General features: G+C 34.1%; 1 protein-coding gene across 3 annotated transcripts in view; it reads left to right on the top strand.

Annotated features, from left to right (window-relative positions):
* Positions 1 to 15809, top strand: part of LOC128239771 (uncharacterized) — a 31775-nt gene extending 15966 nt beyond the window's left edge. The window contains exons 4-10 of one of the 3 annotated variants that reach the window (XM_052956192.1): positions 1839 to 3527; positions 6117 to 6253; positions 6485 to 6848; positions 7794 to 7930; positions 8161 to 8524; positions 9472 to 9608; positions 9840 to 15809. In XM_052956192.1, the coding sequence (XP_052812152.1) occupies positions 1839 to 3527; positions 6117 to 6253; positions 6485 to 6848; positions 7794 to 7930; positions 8161 to 8524; positions 9472 to 9608; positions 9840 to 10210 (3199 nt within the window). In that variant the 3' untranslated portion in view covers positions 10211 to 15809. The remainder of the gene's footprint in view (positions 1 to 1838; positions 3528 to 6116; positions 6254 to 6484; positions 6849 to 7793; positions 7931 to 8160; positions 8525 to 9471; positions 9609 to 9839) is intronic. The other 2 variants (XM_052956194.1, XM_052956193.1) reach the window with 2 other exon arrangements.
* The last annotated feature ends 6623 nt before the right edge of the window (positions 15810 to 22432 follow it).

The following is a 22432-nucleotide window of genomic DNA, read 5'->3' as shown; positions in this document are numbered from 1 at the left end:
TTAATTTCAAAACTACAAATGTTTGAGTGTTAGTTTTTATGATTTTGCTTGAGTGTTCTAGGATTTAAAAAGAAAATGTTGAGACTTGCTGGTAGATGGACATTTTCTTTTCTTTTCTATCTCGACATTTGCAAGATTAAGGTTTTGTGTGAAATGATAAAATCATTTTTGTGAAAATTTGAAGCATGGTTTTTACAGTTTGTACGGTAAAACTTTGAGCGCAAACAAAATTCATGGTGTCTGGCTTTGCATTTAGTTTTTGAATGAGCGAAATATTGTGAACGCAAGAACGGTTTTGACGAATAACACCAGTGGCAGCTATCTACGATTGTTTAAAAAGTTCAATTTTCATTTTTGTTCTCAAATGAGGTTCTACCTAGTTAAATACAATTTACTTTAGATCCTTTTCAAAATTTTCATTTGAGGTAGCGACGAAGGCTTTTCAAAAAGCCTCGACCAGACACCCAGTTAGGAAGAAGCACCCGATAGCGCATGTTTCCTCACTCAATGCAAAAGCGTTTCTACAGTTTTGGGGCACTCAATCGATATATTTTACTGTGTAAATCATGAAAGAAGATAGAAAGGAATGTACAATTTATATACTTGTTTGAAAATGGTGTCTTTTTGTGGAAGACTACTTTGAGGAATTAATTACATACTTTTTAAATCCATATAAAATATAAGGTTGAAATACACTTCGTAGTGTAGTTAAATCTTACATTTATATTTTGGACAAAGTGTTACATGTTGCTTAATTTCATAAATTTTGTGAATTGTGTCCTGATGTGTATTAAGGCATGAAACCATTCCATTTTCACTATATTGTTTATAAATGTGATCAATAATAGCATTATACATTTCCATGTCTTCCCAAAATATTCATGATAACATTGTCTTTCGATTTGATGAAATCTTACAGCACATACTATTGTAGTAGATGTCTACTTTCATATCACACATGCATGTTATCTCTGTAATTGTATCAATCAATATGTTTAATGTCAGATTGAAGCTTAAAGAATACTGTGTCAACATGTTTAAGGCGACGAGATTTATTGTACACTTGCGCATCAAAAAATATAATATTATGACAAACTTCGAATCACTTTTCCTTGGTCTGATTAAAAAATCTCTGCAAATTACCTTAGAAATATTTACAGTAATTTGCACTTGCCGTAGATTTTAACTACTTTACTTTTGAAACAGTTTACAAACTGTCGTACAAGGAAATAAGGCCAAATAAAGGTTAAGATTTTTGTTATGTTTTACCTTTACATAACACTGTTAAAATTCCTGTTATTAAATATATTTTGGTAAATGAAATCTACGACATACCGTCAAGTAGCTTTGCAAGATATTTTCTGGGTTTTCGTAACGTCATATAATAATGAAATATTCGTACTATACAACTATATTATTTTCTTTCGTGTGTTATTTCTTGACAATTTTTTTTTCAAAATTCGTTGTTATCTAAAATCGTCAGCGTAGTCCATATTTCTTTCCTTTTTTTTGGAAATGTATATATCACATGTATATGGGCACATATCAAATGTATACGTAACGTTGTTAAATGATATATATTTTAATCCGACCTTAATTTTGATACAACAAATAAATAAAGAAGCGATAATGGGATAGTTGATATTAAATATTTTAACATTGCTGATTTAGCTGAAAAAAGTTGCAATGTGTATGTTTTATACTAGTTACAGTAAAACAAAATACACTAATTAAATTACTTAATATTGACCTTTAAACATACATAAATACATTGATATGTCGAATTTCAGAATATGCTGTAGAATCAGCCAGATATAAGTTTTATGCTAACGTTTCAGTTCAAACATGCCAAATGATGACTTAGATGTCGAAAATGAGGAGAAACTTAAAAAACAACATGAGTTGTTTCAAACTGATCAAACCATATTAACGCGTACACTTATTGGGCGAAACATTTTCCAATTGAAAGAGGGCGATCACATTGGTTGGAGACGTATCGGATATTGGCACCATGCAATTTACATCTCCGTAAATGAAGCAGGATTTGAAGTTATTCATTTTACCAAGACCAAAACCATTTGCAAGAAAAATGTACATAAAAAAGAGGGCAACGATCTAGACAAGGAAAAATGCGATAAGAACGAAAACGATCAATCTATGAATGTTATCAGTGAAAATATAATGAACACAAACGAAACAAATAAAGAACTATATTGTTTTAACTATCCACAAACCATACTGGACAAAAATCCGGCAAAGATCGTTATCGAAAGAGCAAAAGCTGCACTAAGAGAACCTCAGAGTTACTGCCTGTTAAGAAATAACTGCGAGCATTTTGCAACCTACTGTAAAACAGGGAAAGGTTTTTGCTGCCAAACACTGTGCGTAGAAGGACGGGTAAAACATGCTTTTACCGTTTGCAATCAAATCAGTGTAGTTAATATCACAGCGATATATGCAAAGCATGATCCATCAAAGCATGGGCAAAAAGCGATGTCTTTAAATGCATCAATATCAAGTTCGGCCCAAGCAGGGAGCAAAGCGATGGAAGCGACTTCATCTGTATCAAAATCGGCCAGAGCAGGGAGCAAAGCGATGGAAGCGACTTCATCTGTATCAAAATCGGCCAGAGCAGGGAGCAAAGCGATGGAAGCGACTTCATATGTATCAAAATCGGCCAGAGCAGGGAGCAAAGCGATAGAAGTGACTTCATCTGTATCAAAATCGGCCAGAGCAGGGAGCAAAACGATTGAAGCGACATCATCTGTATCAAAATCGGTCAGAGCAGGGAGCAAAGCGATGGAAGCAACTTCATCTGTATCAAAATCGGCCAGAGCAGGGAGCAAAGCGATTGAAACGACTTCATATGTATCAAGTTCAGCCAGAGCAGGGAGCAAAGCGATGGAAGCGACTTCATCTGTATCGAGATCGGCTACAATTGGAAGCAAAGTCATGAAGGGTTCCTCATCTGTATCAAGTTCGGCCAGAGCAGGGAGCAAAGCGATGGAAGCGACTTCATCTGTATCGAGATCGACTAAAATTGGAAGCAAAGTCATGAAGGGTTCTTCATCTGTATCGAGATATTCAAGAAATGGGAGCAAAACGATGGATACTGCAAATAAACTTGGCCGAAGGAACACATTTTTCAAAGGTGTAAATGCTGTTTCTTCTATTTTTACCCTTGGTTTAATTGCCCACAATGAAGTACAAGCAACGAGAAAGGATTTTGAAAAGTACAAGCAAGTTTTTGATAAAAAGGAAATTTCAAAGGATGATTATAACAGGCTCTGTCAAGGTCGTGTCACTGCAAGCGTTGTTGGTGGAGCAGCAACATTTGCTGGAGATTATTTTGGTTTTAAAGCAGGTGGAATATTAGGAGCAAAGATTGGCGCATTTGGTGGTGCGGTTGGAGCGACCGTTGGAGCTGTCATTGGTGGTTTTGGAGGGTGTTGTCTTGGCTATATGATGGGGCAGAGTGTTGGAGAAAAAATACTACCAGTCATTCCGGATAACACTCGTGATGTTCAGTAGGTTGACCAATAATCACATATTGTTTAGTGCTATCTAGAACATTATTCCGAAAAGTCTTATAAATTTATGAATTAAATTCCTACAGTTGTATCCTACATTATTGAATACCATACAAGTAGCTTACTGATACAAACTAGATTCTTTTATAAAAAAAGAAATGATCAGCAAAAAGTGTGATTCTTATCTGTCGAAATCGTTTTCAATTCACAAGGCTTAACGTCAACAAATATCCGACTGTCCACGGGGATCGTCACTGTTAATTCATAACTAATTTTATAATGATAATTATTATGCCCCCCTTCGAAGAAGAGGGGTATATTGCTTTGCACAGGCATGTCGGTATGTCGGTCGGTCGGTCCGTCGGTAGACCAAAGCTTGTCCGAGTGATAACTCAACAATTCCTGGACGTATGGTCATCAAACTTCACATGAAGGTTGGGCCTGACCAGTAGATGTCCCCTATTGATTTTGGGGGTCATCGGGTCGATGGTCAAGGTCACAGTGACCTTTAATGGTAAAATAATTTTAAAGCTTTTCCGAGTGTTAACTCAACAATGCCTGCACCCATGGCCCTCAAATTTGACATGAAGGTTGGGCCTGACCAGTAGATGACCCCTATTGTTTTGGGTGGTCATCAGTCCAAAGGTCAAGGTCACAGTGACCTTGAATGGTAAAAGGTCGTCCGAGTGATAACTTGACAATGCCTGCACCCATGGCCCTCAAACTTGACTTGGACAATTGGCCTGACCAGTAGCTGACCCCTATTGTTTTTGGGGCTGATCGGGTCAAAGGTCAAGTTCACAGTGACCTTGAATGGTAAAAGGTTGTCCGAGTGATACCTCAACAATGCCGGCACCCATGGCCCTCATGATTGAATTGGAGGTTGGGCCTGACCAGTAGATGACCCCTATTGTTTTTGGGGGTCATCGGGCCAAAGGTCAAGGTCACGGTGACCTTGAATGGTAAAAGGTTGTCCGAGTAATAATTCGACAATGCCTGCACCCATGGCCCTCAAACTTGACATGGAGGTTGGGCCTAACCAGTAGATGACCCCTGTTGATTTTAGGGGTCAATGGTCAAGGTCACAGTGACCTTGAAAGCGAACTCGACAATTCCTGGACCTATGGTCATCAAACTTGACATGAAGGTTTGGCCTGCCCAGTAGATGACCCCTATCGAGTTTGGGGGTCATCAGGCCAAGGTCAATGTCACAGTAACCTTTAACGCAAAAAAGTTAACAAATCTTCTCCCACTGATATCTCAACAATGCCTGAACCTATGATCATTAAACTTGACATGGATGTTAAGCCTGACCAGTAGATCACCCTTATTGATTTTAGGATTCATAGAGCCAAAGGTCAAGGTTACAGTGATCTTGAATGGTAAAAGGTTGTCTGAGTGATAACTCAACAATGCCTGAACCCATGGCCTTCATACTTGACTTGGAGTTGCATCTGACTTGTAGATGACCCCTTATGATTTAAGGGGTCATTGGGTCAAAGGTCAAGGTCACAGTGACCTTGAACGAAAAAAACTTGTCTGTGTGATAACTTGACAATGCCTTCACCCATGGCCCTCGAACTTGACATTTAGGTTTCTGGTGACCAGCTGATGACTCTGAATTTTGAGTTCATAGAATCAAAGGTCATGGACAAAACACACTCTATTCTCACACTTTAATAGTCATAATCTTAAAACTGCCTTAACGGCAACAAATCAGCATTTCGGTCCATGCATATTTCATTCAATTGTCCATATAATCCTGACAACATGGCGCTTAGGGGGGGGGGGGGCATAATGTTTGACAAACATCTCTTGTTATATATGACTTACAAATGAGCAAGACCCAAGAAACGTGACGATTTCCAAAACTAGAAAGATTTGGGTCTTTTTATAAGACAGTTTCATTTGCAATCCCACAAATGGACAAGTATTTACTGGTATTCGACAGACAACAAACAACTACGTCTGGTTTTTACAATAAGGATATAATGTAAATATATCAATAAACTTAACATTCATTAAAGGTACCGTCTGAAAACATCTGATTTGCGACGCTTAAAAGTACATAATATTGAGCACAGCTTGAAACAACATAATGCTATGGAGATTTATGACGCTTTGCTGATAAAGCCATTCATGTTACTGTTCTATATTTTTCAAAAATAAGAATAAATCGACAAAACAACTCTATAAAATCCAAACAAAAACTTGCAAACAATGATTATAAGCGCGACATAGCTATTATTGTAACGAGTTGTTTTTTAACCAATCCTCCATTAAACGTAGTTTTTCATTAAGATGCGATGATAGCCTCATTGGCGCCGCATACTGTTTCCGGTCCGTGAACTTGGATTTCATTTCGAAGAAAAATTGATCTATTTTATAGAAACTATTTTCTAAATCTGTTTGTTGAAAGTTTATGAAAAAGTGCAAATATAACCATCTGGTGAAACTTAGGCGTTTTTTGAATTTATACCCATATGTAAGTCATATATTATGTTTTAGCTTGTTTGTTAAGATTAAGTGCTTAGTGAGAGTTTGATTGCTGTACAAACTCGAAATTTCTTATCATTATTTTGCAAGATATCTTCATGACGTGGATGAGTCTGATTCATGGCGATTTACGGATGAGCCTGGTTCATGGCGAGATCTCATGAAGAGGAGGGGGCCGCCTCATCCTTATTCTCCCATACATATCGACATACAAACAACGGATCTAAGTACGTGCACCAAGGCTATACGCACTTACATACACCTTCTATTTGATATTTAGATACTATACTTTATCCATACAAACTATGTCATAGCATTGGTGTCGATACTACTAAAGCATCCCAAATTTCATTGTTCGCTTATGTTCGAAAATCGTAATTAATTAAGAGTTGTTTACAAATATTTATTAAGTATTTTATCGTCATTCTATGTAATGACCAACGTTATCTACCTTATAGTATATGCAAACGGGGGACACATGCCTCAAATAACTCAACTGTTTGCTGATGACGACGAAACGTCGAAAATGTTCCAGTGCTATATCCTGCCGGTCATTCCCATATCAGCTGATGCCCAGCGTAGGAATGGGATAACCATGGACAGTAACATGGTCATGAGGATGAACGGGGAAGTTGTTGAATTTAAGACATGGAAAGAAGCATGCGCAGATTTCCTTAAGTGGCTTAAACGGCGAGAAAGGCCTGTGCTTGTCTCAGAAAAATGTGGACCTCTTTCCTTAAGGATCCTGATTTCAGCATGCGAAAGTATTGACCAAGAGAACGCTTTGCTTGAAAATATTCATGGCATGGTGTATTATACAAGGTATGAATGAATTGTTCATAAATGTATTCTGTGTATTGAATACCAAGCGAATGATACTAAAGAAGATGTAGAAAGGCCAGTTAGCCTTGTTTTTCGTACTGTCCACGTGGACTCTGACTGTTGATTCATAACTACTTTCATAATAATAGTTACAATATATGACTAACAAATGAGCAAGGGTACAAAAAACGGGCAGGTTTTCAAAACCAGAAAGATTTGGTTCTTTTCATGAGACTGTTTCATTTGCATCTTTTATAAGACAGTTTCATTTGCAATCCCACAAATGGACAGGTATTTACTGGTATTCGACAGACAACAAACAACTACGTCTGGTTTTTACAATAAGGATATAATGTAAATATATCAATAAACTTAACATTCATTAAAGGTACCGTCTGAAAACATCTGATTTGCGACGCTTAAAAGTACATAATATTGAGCACAGCTTGAAACAACATAATGCTATGGAGATTTATGACGCTTTGCTGATAAAGCCATTCATGTTACTGTTCTATATTTTTCAAAAATAAGAATAAATCGACAAAACAACACTATAAAATCCAAACAAAAACTTGCAAACAATGATTATAAGCGCGACATAGCTATTATTGTAACGAGTTGTTTTTAACCAATCCTCCATTAAACGTAGTTTTCAGTAAGATGGGATGATAGCCTCATTGGCGCCGCATACTGTTTCCGGTCCGTGAACTTGGATTTCATTTCGAAGAAAAATTGATCTATTTTATAGAAACTATTTTCTAAATCTGTTTGTTGAAAGTTTATGAAAAAGTGCAAATATAACAATCTGGTGAAACTTAGGCGTTGTTTGAATTTATACCCATATATAAGTCATATATTATGTTTTAGCTTGTGTGTTAAGATTAAGTGCTTAGTGAGAGTTTGATTGCTGTACAAACTCGAAATTTCTTATCATTATTTTGCAAGATATCTTCATGACGTGGATGAGTCTGATTCGTGGCGATTTACGGATGAGCCTGGTTCATGGCGAGATCTCATGAAGAGGAGGGGGCCGCCTCATCCTTATTCTCCCATACATATCGACATACAAACAACGGATCTAAGTACGTGCACCAAGGCTATACACACTTACATACACCTTCTATTTGATATTTAGATACTATACTTTATCCATACAAACTATGTCATAGCATTGGTGTTGATACTACTAGAGCATCCCAAATTTCATTGTTCGCTTATGTTCGAAAAATTAATTTATTAAGAGTTGTTTACAAATATTTATTAAGTATTTTATCGTCATTCTATGTAATGACCAACGTTATCTACCTTATAGTATATGCAAACGGGGGACTCATGCCTCAAATAACCCAACTGGTTGCTGTTGACGACGAAAGGTCGAAACCATTCCAGTGCTACATCCGGCCGGTCATTCCAATATCAGATGATGCCCAGCGTAGGAATGGGATAACCATGGACAGTAACAAGGTCATGAAGAAGAACGGGGAAGTTGTTGAATTTAAGACATGGACGAAAGCATCCGCAGATTTCCTTAAGTGGCTTAAACGGCGAGAAAGGCCTGTGCTTGTCTCAAAAAAATGTGGACCTCTTTCCTTAAGGGTCCTGATTGCAGCATACGAAAGTATTGACCAAGGGAACGCTTTGCGTGAAAATATTCATGGAATGGTGTATTATACAAGGTATGAATGAATTGTTCATAAATGTATTCTGTGTATTGAATACCAAGCAAATGATACTAAAGAAGATGTAGAAAGGCCAGTTAGCCTTGTTTTTCGTACTGTCCACGTGGACTCTGACTGTTGATTCATAACTACTTTCATAATAATAGTTACAATATATGACTAACAAATGAGCAAGGGTACAAAAAACGGGCAGGTTTTCAAAACCAGAAAGATTTGGTTCTTTTCATGAGACTGTTTCATTTGCATCTTTTATAAGACAGTTTCATTTGCAATCCCACAAATGGACAGGTATTTACTGGTATTCGACAGACAACAAACAACTACGTCTGGTTTTTACAATAAGGATATAATGTAAATATATAAATAAACTTAACATTCATTAAAGGTACCGTCTGAAAACATCTGATTTGCGACGCTTAAAAGTACATAATATTGAGCACAGCTTGAAACAACATAATGCTATGGAGATTTATGACGCTTTGCTGATAAAGCCATTCATGTTACTGTTCTATATTTTTCAAAAATAAGAATAAATCGACAAAACAACTCTATAAAATCCAAACAAAAACTTGCAAACAATGATTATAAGCGCGACATAGCTATTATTGTAACGAGTTGTTTTTTAACCAATCCTCCATTAAACGTAGTTTTTCATTAAGATGCGATGATAGCCTCATTGGCGCCGCATACTGTTTCCGGTCCGTGAACTTGGATTTCATTTCGAAGAAAAATTGATCTATTTTATAGAAACTATTTTCTAAATCTGTTTGTTGAAAGTTTATGAAAACGTGCAAATATAACCATCTGGTGAAACTTAGGCGTTTTTTGAATTTATACCCATATGTAAGTCATATATTATGTTTTAGCTTGTTTGTTAAGATTAAGTGCTTAGTGAGAGTTTGATTGCTGTACAAACTCGAAATTTCTTATCATTATTTTGCAAGATATCTTCATGACGTGGATGAGTCTGATTCATGGCGATTTACGGATGAGCCTGGTTCATGGCAAAATTTAATGAAAGTTGGTGTGTCGCCTCCTCCTTATTCTCCCATACATATCGACATACAGACAACGGATCTAAGTATGTGCACCAAGCTTATACGCACTTAGATACACCTTCGATATAATATTTAGATACTCTACTTTATCCATACCAACTTTGTCAGAGCATTGCTGTCGATGTTATTAGAACATCTCAAATTTCATTGTTCGCTTATGTTCAAAAATCGTAATTTATTAAGAATTGTTTATAGATATATAATTAGTATCTTATCGTTATTCTTTGTGATGATCAAAGTTATTTACCTTATAGTATATGCAAGCGATGGGCACATACCTCAAATAACCCAACTGGTTGCTGTTGACGAAACGTCGAAACCATTCCAGTGCTACATCCGGCCGGTCATTCCAATATCAGATGATGCCCAGCGTAGGAATGGGATAACCATGGACAGTAACAAGGTCATGAGGATGAACGGGGAAGTTGTTGAATTTCAGACATGGACGAAAGCATCCGCAGATTTCCTTGAGTGGCTTAAACGGCTAGACAGGCCTGTGCTTGTCTCAAAAAAATTTGGACATATTTCCTTTATGATCCTGATTTCAGCATACGAAAGAATTGGCCAAAAGAACGCTTTGCTGGAAAATATTCATGGAATGGTGTATTATACAAGGTATGAATGAATTGTTCATAAATGTATTCTGTGCATTGAATACCAAGCGAATGATACTAAAGAAGATGTAGAACGGCTAGTTAGCCTGATTGTTCTGAAATTCTGGTGAAAATACATGCTATAAACATAGAACTACTAGATACTAATATAAAACATTTGAGCAAAATGATATTTGAATGATATTTAATTGATATAATGAATTTACTTTACCTCACTTTTTACTTTAGTTTTTTAATCTTGGTAAATCAGCAAGAATGAACACAATGCGGAACTTTACATAACATAGACTGTTTGAATTAAAGTAAAACATTTCCCTAATGCAGATTTGGTACGTTCGTGCGTACATCAATATTTCATTTGCAAGTCATCTTTTTCGGCCAAGATATGCAAACCTACGCAAGCAAATAATGATTAGCTCTCATTTATAAATGAATGTATCATGCTTGATACATAGATATATTGATACAATATGTTGATCATATTATACATTCTGAAATTCTAGTATCTTGTATTGTCTGTTGCTACAAGTATATTGAGAATCTTAAATATTGTGAACAAGATTGAAAATTTTATTGTATTTATTTTTAGTAGGTTTTAGTAATACATAGTTCTATTACTAATAATTAATTACCTATGATGCAGTTTTTGTTTATTTGTACAATGATCATTGTGATTTCATGTTGTATTTGTACGTTATTTGACCAATCGCTCAACAAAATGAGAACGTTTTTCAGATACTGATAAATACTCATCACATCGTCCTCATTATAAAGTTTTTAACATTACGAAATGATACATACATAAAATGTATAACTACTTTATATCAAAAATGCATACTTAAAATAATATGGCAACCCTTTTCACTACACCTCATTTCTATATAAGTGCTATGCTTGTTTCTTTTTTGTCTTTACTTGCTTCAAATTTTGATCAGCACATTTATTTTTAGTGGGGAGTTTTTATTCGTGCGAATACTACGTATAAGGGAAATCGTTGTGTACTTGACTACCAGTTATAACAACCATTCCAGTAGATGTATGTACTTTTAACGTAAATCTCATAAGTTCTCGAGGTCAATGATATTTTAAATAAAAACAATAAATCCTTATCTTGCAGATTACGACTTACAAAAATAAAATCAAGACCGTATTAAAGACCATGCATAATTTAAAAGAGAATCGATCCCGAATACACTATACACAAGCAATAAAAAGAAAACATCGATACAAAAAGAAAACAAAATATTGAAAAGATATAACTAAAATTTATCAAGAACTTCTAAGATCGAATGACGACGAAATGTTCTACATACAACTAAATCAAGAAAAACAAAAAAAATATATCATTGAAGAAAAAAATGTATATAACTAAGGTCCAAGGCAGAATGAATCGAAAGTGCTGAAATGAACACAAACTATTTTGCTAATTTAGAAAACATGCACTGACACATTCATTGAAACTGATAAACATAGTAATTTTTCATGTAAATATAGAATATCATCGTAGGTTAAATCATATTATAAAATTTGAACAAACAAGACGAAAATATAAAAGTGTCAACAAAGTCTTTTGACGAACATTTCAAACAATATTACTGCTGAAAACACGTATCCCGAACATAATACCGAGTATAAATGTTAACACGCTCTTAAATTTAAAAAGAAATGATGAAGGATTGGGTCGGACGTTTCACTGCTGAAATTATGTCTGAAAGAAATAAAGTCATATTTAACAATCTCACTCAAATTCATTAGTTCTCAGTTACAAAAAAACAAAGCATCATAACGCTATCTTCAAAATCGACAAGGTAACATTACACATTAATAACTGGAGACGTATTTCATCATGATTACAGATTATAAAACAGCTTGAAAAGCAAGTTCTTGTTTTATATATACACATATGTTGGCAAAATGTCCGTATTTGACAAAAAAGCTATCAGTTATGTTAATGAAAACGATATAAACCAGCTGATATTTTAAATTTCAATAAAATATTCTTCAGCTTATTTCTACAAATGTTTTAATGTCATTGAAAATTTAATTCGATTGAAAAGTATTTGACATGATACGATAATTGTATAAAATGCAAAGGTTTATGTTACCATCAGCGTTTGTAGGAAACATAACTGACATATCACCCAAGCAATTGCATTTGGATAACTTTTGCCAACGACACAGCTGAGATAGAAAACGTTAATTTCACTGATAAGATTTTAGAACTAACTTTTTCTTAAACTTTTTTCAATGATTTGTTTGTCTGCAATCAGTACCGTGTAGTATTAATTGTCCTGTGATAAATATCAATACATTACAAATTCAATAATGCTAATAGATATCAAGTCTTTCTTGGATAGTAATTAAGTCTTTAATGTTGTAATATCTTTCCAATTACAAACATCCCAAAACGAATATAATCAATTTAACAATTGTTTAATTCATACTTCATTAATTAAGCTCAATTGTCAAACAGATAAAAATGATATGATTAACATTTAAATGTTAAAATCAGAATTATACACCCTTAAACGTTTACAACTTCACAATGATTATCCACAACTGTAAACTTGCCAAATTTATGTGTAAGGCGAAAAGTAGAAAATATAACTTAGAACCTCTTATTGCCATGATAACCGTTGCGCGAAAACTTGACGTTTAGAGCCTTAATTTCAATATAAAAACACAAGCAGCTTCATCGGTTAGGTAAATTGTATATAATGTGCCAGTTTTATTCATTTAAGTTATATTTCTTTATTTAACAGCTGTGTAGTATGGTGTAATACCGCACAGAAGTTCATATCAACCGATGCGTGCGTCATCACAGATCATGCTACACTTGTCATACATGTTTGATTAATGATTTACGAATAAATGTAATGCTTACCTGCTTTATGATGTGAATTAATCTTAACAAAATGTCTTGATAAATGATATTTGTAATTGGCACGCTGTGCACAAGGTCATCAAGGTATTTATACATGATTGAGAATGGCATGTACCAAAGGACGAGAACAGTGATTTGTTCGAATATCTGAGGGCCTGCAAGTACACATTTTCACAACTTTTAAAACGAAACTTCAACTTTTAAATAAACCTTTAGCTACACGTAAACGTCTTGTTTTGCAACCACTTAAGCATGTATCTGCTTATAAATATTATATGTTACTGTATGGCTGTTTGCTGAGGCTTTCTACATAAATAGGTGGAAACACGTCTAAAATGTTTAGACTTATAAATTGTTTTATATTGTTAGCTGCAATTGCATAAAAGATATTGTGAGTGATAGCTATTTTTTTTTTATAAAAAAATGTTGTTTTGTTATTGAACTAAATGTTAATTTATGTAACTTACCATATGTAAATGTATTTCATCAAGTAAGTACTAAATTTTTACATAATCATGAAATAATAATTAAGTTCTCGTCGTATATTGATATGGTACTTAATGATTGTATAAGGATACAATTTGCGGCCATAATTTCTTTAAATGTACTCAGCATATGTTTATACTTCTCGTTTGCCCTTAGATAATATATTTTTGATCGTTGTCCTGCTGGTTTGCTTTATTATTTTTCGTTCTTGTTACTTAGTTTATTTCCCCATATAATATACTATGGCATATCATATTTCATTAAATGTCTGTACCTTAACGTCTTATGTTGCTCACATATAACGAGATATTGAAGAAAAATATGCCACTGTCGGCAAGTTAAACTCTATGGTTAATATGTGCCAATTATAAATATACATGTGTTACCTTATTGTTCCCCATCGTCACTTATTGTAAGTGTTTGATGTGCTAATAACCACTCCATAAGTCATTCAAATAAGAAACGATTAATTATTATTATTAACCAAATGTTTGAATATATAAACGACAACACAGAACCAAAATCATGTGTATTTAACAGGACAAGCTATTATTCACCATTGCGTTTAGTTGTTAACTGCTCAAGTGTAAAACATATCAACCAACATCTTTGGTCTTTGGTCAACAACATATAATTCTATATATTAACCAAAAAAAACAAAAAAAAACAACAATGTGGTGAATCTACTCTGGGTGCAAATATGCCCCTATATCTAAACCTCCGGTAAAAATTTCATGTCATACAAAGGAACTACCTTTTTTCCTCGATGGTAAAGTTAAATATTTTGTTCAGGATTTTTATGTTATTTAAATGTATGTCAATGATTTTGGACGCTAGCACATAACATAATTTCTGAGTCTGAAAAATGCCGAACCAACACAATCCGCATTGGTATCAGTGGCAAAAGTAATATGACATTAACAAGACACCAGTACTAATATATAACAGCACATTTTATTTGATAACAGTGTTTAAAGACATTTAGAAAACATTTCTATATAAACATTCCAGAAGCAGAAAAAATGCAATGTCAATCCCAACAAAACTAAAACAATCGTCATTAAATTAATCAGTGCCTTGTTCATAGTTAGAAATATTAAAACTATAAAACTTACCTTAGTTTAGCTGTATTACTAAGTTTATTTGTATGCTTTATTAGGTAAACAAGCTACCAATAATAACCGCAAAATAGACATAACAAAGGGTAGGTTCGTTTGTTTTGGTATCATATCCCAGTCCAATGAGTGTTCGGTAAACCAAAGTAATTGTAGGTTCGGCATTTTAAAACAGTGCCATCGATATACTGTTATGTTTCGTATAATATCAACGACTAAAGATTAAATGAATAATTTGTTTATATAAATACGTATGGTAAGTTTTGTGCTTTGTCTTAGATTAAGCATGTCTATAACAAGCCTTAACAACAGTTTTGACTTAAGATTGATTCTTTTGATAAATAAGGCATCTGGCACAAGTTGTCATATACTACACAAATTTATTAAACGAGTCCAGGAAACATGTTAGAAAGCGAGCCTTAGGCGAGCTTACTAACATAATTTTTGGACGAGTAAAATAAAATTGTGTATTATTTTATAACGAGTGCCAGATTTTTTATCACATGTTTTTTCCAAAAAAAAATTTGGGAAACACGACCTACCTGTTTCAACAGCTCAAGTGAAGAACCGAATATCAAAAAGCAACGCCATTTTCCTTGCTCTATGCATTGCAGAAATATAATACCCGACATAATTTAGACCAATTTATTCTACCAATCATTTTAATTATGTTTAGAAAACTTGTACTTACTAAGATATCCAATAAGAATTAAAACAAAAACACTATGCTATGAACTAATTTGCTTTCTTTCATATTGTGACGTCATATTCGCTTAGATGACGTCATATTTTCTGATATTCTCATGACGTCAGTGAAGGTTTCAACGTATAATGTCCGACCGTCAAAAAAAAGTTTGTCACAAAATCAAGACGAAATACTAAGCTTTCCTCATACAATTTAGCTTGAAAACTGCTTTAGATTTCAAATAAATCTATTACAAATACAACAATTTTAATTTTCTTGATAGCTGATATTGATTTTGGTACGTGTAATATATAAACAATGGATCGTATGTATTAAGTACCAATCTTGTTTTAATATTCATGTTCAGTGTTAATGCACACATGTTTAATTTGCTATAAGAAGGTTTTGGTGTGTTTGATGCAATAAACAGATTTGAGTGACGTTGAGTTGTTGTATGCTTTATGTTTGTTTTACAGTATTTCGTTTTCGTGCAAATTATGAAACATAACAAGCTGTGTTTTTATGCTTGTGTTTTTATGCTTGCAAATGATTTTTGTACAGTGTAAGTGTACAAGGTTTAAGTGAGGCGCGATCAGTGCAAAATTCAGAATTATTTACAACTTGACAGATATCTTACCACAGTAACAGTGTTCGAGAACTCAATCGTGCCAATGACGATATAATTATTGTCCAAAGTTACTTGAACATTTATTAAATGATGGAAAATTTAAACAAAATATATGTGGATTTCATTGAGTTCGAGCCTGTCAAAACATATTGCTTACCTTGACACTAGACATCAAGAAGAGTATGAATATTTTGACCTTTATGATATTTTTCTAATCAAACATGTCTAAATATAATATAATACGGCTAGCATGCCGGATGTGTGAAGAAATTCAATTTTATCAAAAACCATGTACCATGCACTGATTCACAAGAAAAAGTTGAAAAAGAATGCTCGTATTATCAGTAGTAATAGTGAAGCATTGTTTTTTTATCTCGTCAATTGAAAAGAGATTATTGTATATTGACATGTAAAATGACCCAAATCGATGTACATAAATGATTTTTGATGTCTCAGGATTGGAACAAACTGCTGAAAATAATAAGCCGAAGAATATAAATGAGGAGTAAGCAGATATTATTATATTTTTGGAAGTGATTTCCCCCAAAATAGTGCTAGATATGAGACCAATGAATGGTTGTGATGCAAAGTATGATAGATGTTATGATGAAGTAGGAAAATGCTTTGATGGACAAATAGTACATGTTTATGAAAAGTTTAAAACCGATTAATGGTATATACCTTAACGTATTAAATCGAGTATTGAAAAGAAGAAATACTAAAAGGGATACCCGATTATACATTAGCATCAAGTGCTGAGAGTCTCAGACTGTAGTTCACCGATGATAACCAGTTGTCACAGATATCTTTTAAATAGTTATCCCGGCTTAATATGCCATTCAGGTAACAGCCAATGTAAGCTAGGGTGTAACATCGAGATGCACACTATGTTTCAAGCATTTAAAATGTGTCATGTTCAGATATGAAACACAAAGCTATTGCTCCCATAGGAGAACCGAGGTCCCTTTCTCTTCAGGTGCTAGGTGACATACCAAGGGTGTCACTGCAATTGATGGCCTAGACGTGTGGCATCTGAACATGTCTAACACAATGGAGGTATTATAACGTCAGTAGTGTCATTCCAGAAAATTCAGGCGAAAGTTTCTTGAAAAGGTCAATTCATTATGTCATCAAAGGATAAATCATTTGAATCATCAACACTAGTACTTAATGCCAACATTGCTTCAAGACACATACTGTGAGCATTCGCTCGATATAAACCAATAAGTATTGTATATTCTGACAGATGGAAACCAGACCATCAACTTACATATGACTATGTTAAAACGTCATTTCAAGATATATTCACACTTGATCTCGACTGCTTAATATGAATTTGAACTGCTCAAAAACATAGTTTACATTCTATTCAGGATTTGCGAGTAACCGTCTTGAAAGTGCGTCCGGAATGTACCTCTTGCCATGAGAGTGTCGGTGTTGGAAACATTTGGGGTTTCAAAATCAATCAAAAATGAGTGTTCTCTAACAGGACTACGAAGACAAATACTACTGGAAAACAAAGCGGCCAGGGGAAGTGACAAATTCTACATCGATTCAGATAGAAGCACACGATTAAAACCTCCTCATCTAAAATTAATGCCTTAATTTCAAATAAAATGGTTTGGTCATGGTTTTGTACAAATGTTGCTTTTATACTTCATCCTAAGTATAACACTCGCTGGTTATCATTGTGTCCGACATAAAACAGCTTTAATTCTTTAGCATACCAAATATTATGTATTCTGCGTATTTTAACGTGATATGAGTGAATGAAAATTGCAAATTAAAATCGAAATATTTTTAGCATTTTTTATCACGATACTCTGCAAAAAAGACTTACGGATTTCAAGCCAAGCAAAATATGCTCGCCAACATCGTGTCTTTTTGAAATGTTAATTATGTAAAACTTTACCAAAAATATTTGCCCGAAACTATTGTTGCAAGATCCTCTGACATTGTCTTCATGTTTTTGCATTTGCCTATCATTTTTATGAAAAATGCACGACATGTGTTATATAAATCATTTTTGTTATGCAAGGGAACCGGTTTTTATCATTTCAGACTTCTGTTGTTCGATAGTGACTCGTAATCAACACTGGTTTACAGGAAAGCATAGGGGGCTTATTTATGAATTCTTGTTTCGAGTATATTCAAAGACAAGGTAGCTCATTAAGGTATGAATGAATGATAATTCTCACTTTTGACAAGAGTTTATAAGAGTTGATTGGCGAATTGGCATGGTTGCCTTTGGCTATTTACGAACATCTATTTATGGCCAAAACACAAAAGTGATAACGCAATTATGTGATGACTATTAATTTCGTCCATGGCTGAGAGTCTAAGATCGGTTCATCCCGACGCGAGCGTAGGGTGTTTTGTGGAAACGAGGTTTACCTAGTTTCCGCAAAACTCCCTGCGCGAGTAAGATGCTATAGAAGATATGACGGTAAAGTTGAAAGGTAGTTGGTAGGTGGGGATTCGAATATTCAGCTACTTACCAGTTGTCAGTTGGGGATTCGAATATTCAACAACCTGCTAGTTGCCAGTTGGGGATTCGACAATTACTGTTTTAATTCACTTTTATTCGTATATTCGCCAGTCGGATATTCGACCATTTCCAGTCGATTATTCGCGAATGTTCAACTGCAAGCCAGTCAGTAGTTGAGGAATCAGAATATGTCTATATGTATGGTTTTAAAGGTCACATATGGAAAAATTAATCGCCAAATGTTTCTTTATGCATGTACACATATGTATCTTTGCGACAAACACAGTATAAAATCACTTTTCCTCGTATATTTGCCAGAACCCTTTTGTGCTTAGTGAAAATAATGCGTTTGGAAATGTTATAATTTGTGGTTGTCATGGATATGCGCGCAGTGATTCAGATTATGTTCCTAGTCAAATCGATCTTTAAATAATTCTGACGAGAGTGAAACATAATTTCTTGAAAGGTGCGTAAAAACCATTTTTATGGTGACATTTGATGCGAGAAATAATTAATTAGCATTCTAAATATTGCCACAAGACAAGATTTCCATGATGATAAAAAAGAAGTCCTTAACGGTAACTTAAAATTTTGGATCTACTTATCTGAGGTGGGAGAAATAACATATATATTTATGAAAGCAATATCCCATGACACATACTAAATATAACCAAAATAAGCAGCTAAACTTCTCGAAATTCTTGTCTTAATTTCATAGTTAATCCAAACTTAGCTAAGGTTTGTAAAATAAATCCCTCTTTACTGACATCATATATATTAAGCCATATTTTGTCAATTAAATTGAATACGATTTTTTTCTAAGATCTGAATAGGCTATACAACAAAGTATAAAATGGTATTCAGACTCCACAGTGTAATGTGAACAAAGTTTACATTTTTTCTGTTTTCTCTGTTAATTTTAATATATCGACCAGTCTCTATTTCCAGTGAATGAGATTATCTAAATCTTGACAATTCTTGTCGGTGTTTATCATTTTTGACACACGTTAAATATTCTTCCAATAAAAACAAATGTTTGAATCTACAATAGTATTGCATTTTTGGTTGAGATGAAAGTTATCATACCACGTTTAAACAAGTTGCTCTCGTAATTTTTCGGTTAGTAAAGAAAAATAATTGTGATCAATATTAAAATATACAAACAAGCTACCAAAACCCATTCTGTTTAATAAATGAGACATTGCTGAGTACCATAATTTATATTTCTTGCAAGACGTATGCTATTATTATGATACATATTGGATTATTTTGCTAACACACGGTGAATGAATTTGGATTCGTATTTTAATGCCTTTCTTTACAGATTACTGACAATGGGAAAATGGCGGCGTTTGATGTATGTTGTATAACACAAAGAATATGTTTGCAGAACTTAAATGGAGTTCGTCTAGCTCGCTATAATCATATGCTTATTAAATCTCCGATCCATTTAAAATAGTTGGTACCTAGTGTTAATCTACCAAAAAGATATAGTAGATGGTTGTATGCCTTTCAGTCCTGTTTATTTAGCATTTTAACAGCAGTATGTGTATATCCAGTATAAGAAAATTTCATACCTAAATAACATAAAACAGTGGCTTGATGCTCATTAAAGTCATAATGAATCTGTTCAACATTTTTTTTTATTTTACACACACTTGAACATTTATATCATCAATATGATACATTGCCTTAAACATAAAATGAGATTTGAAAAAAATCAAAAGTACCCTATACTGTAATATGAAACATGTGAAGATGTTCGCCCTACGAAAATGTAAACAAAGACCATTTTCGTTGAAAATTGTAACTTCATCGTAAGCTACAAACAAAATACTTAATAGATGCAGTGGCCCGTTATGTACCAGTATCCTTGTCGAGAGAAACAGACTACGACGAAAATGCTTCAGAGTGCGATTTATCACAAACGCTAGCCAGATATTGTTATGCCAAAATGACGTAGTACCCGGCTCGCCTTCAACGATTAGCGAAAGCGGCCGAAGTGTGGGAACCACCGGAACACTCAACCCTTTTTCGGATCAGAACGATCATCTTTTTGAAAATTGGGACAAAAGCCCATTTACTCCATGCTTCCGGATAGAAATATGTAATTAAATATTTTTTTGTAAAATATGGTGCTATAAATACTTTGGAATCAATGAATAATATCAGCAACAATATTATATATGTCACAGCTCTTATTACGTTTCAGACTTGAAATGATTTTACATGTCTTATCAACAGTGAAATCACAGTCCAATTCATTAATTTAAATAGTATTCACAGGAATCAGGATAATTGTTAGCATCGACATTTCTGGGATGGGATGTATTTGACATATTTTTGAAATGATGAACAAATTGATCAATACTTGTCAATGATAGAGAATTCATGTTTTTATAGACATAATAATCTTCAGGCGGAATGTTGCAACTACATATATACTAGATATAATATGATCTGTTCCGAAGACTTTTTGTCTTTTCTAATCCAAACTTATCCATCGCTTTAACAGAAACAAGTTTAATTTAACCAAAATATGTTCTGTTTATAGTAAATAAGTACACCTTAGCTATTATATTTAGCTATCTTATTACATTTTGTACGAGGGCAAGAAAAACAATGAAAATGATCTATGTCTACATTAGTAGTTTAAGAATTCCACGTTTCAGAAAAGAATATGTCATATTTGTTAATCAAATTTATAAAATCACTTTAACTAAGTTATGAGTCCGTGTACGCTCCCCGAAAGACAAAGAAGCTGCTTTCCGTCGAGATCCTAGAATCTGTCACTCGCTCCGAAGGCCAGGCGCGTTTGGTTCCGGGGGTTGCGGGGGTAGCATCGGGATAGGACCTGGGGGCGGTCGTGAGTGTAGCGAACTCTGTCTTTACATAGAGCGTCATATACCAATGACACATCCTATCCGTGTTTCCTTGCATGATAAGCTTCCTCCGTCGGCCCTTGATGGCCTTTGAAACCTGGGGTGCGTTTCAGATAGATTTTACGATCTGCCATTATCGTAAATTTACGATCGTAATAACGACCAACTTAACGATAATCATAAAGGCGTTTCAGAAACGTCTCGTAAACTCTCCGGTCGTACGTAAAAACTAACGATAAAGCACAGCGTTAAAGTGAGTGACCCAGTCTGAAGTAAAATGGCGTTACGTCATATTAATCTGATAAGCGCACTTGTCTTTTGTACTAATGATAATTATAGTAATATTACTACTACTACTACTACTACTACTACTACTACTACTACTACTACTACTACTACTACTACTACTACTACTACTACTATACTACTACTACTACTACTACTACTACTACTACTACTACTACTACTACTACTACTACTACTACTACTACTACTACTACTACTACTACTACTTCTACTACTACTAAAAATAATAATTATGATAATCTCTTGAAGGGAATCAATTAATGTAACTCTCCTTTTTATAATAATTGACACAAATGATACAAACTCGTGGTCTCTATTCTGATTAACCATCTGCTATTTAAGAATATTATTAAATGTTGAGAAATCAACTAACAGGTCCGCATTATATGGTGAACTTGGTAGAGATCCGTTGATAGTTATCCGTAAGCTCCGAATACTTAAAAATTGGGCCAAAATACTAAAATCAGACGAAAATTTACTTATACGCCGAACTTATACAATGTTAAAATGTGACTCAGACAATAATATTACGTATGGTGGCAACAACTGGGCTTACCAAGTTAAAATTATACTACAAGAGCATGGCTTAGAATATATTTGGACTAACCAAAACGACATAGATATACCAATACCGAAAATAAAACAACGATTGTCTGATATGTATTATCAATCTTGGTATGCCGATATAAATAACTCTCGTACATTAGAGTCATATTGTACGTTTAAACAAACCTTCGTGTTAGAGAATTATATAGACAA

This window comes from Mya arenaria, chromosome 7, assembly GCF_026914265.1.
Source record: "Mya arenaria isolate MELC-2E11 chromosome 7, ASM2691426v1".
Lineage (NCBI taxonomy): Eukaryota > Metazoa > Mollusca > Bivalvia > Myida > Myidae > Mya > Mya arenaria.
This window is presented reverse-complemented; position numbering and strand designations above follow the sequence as displayed.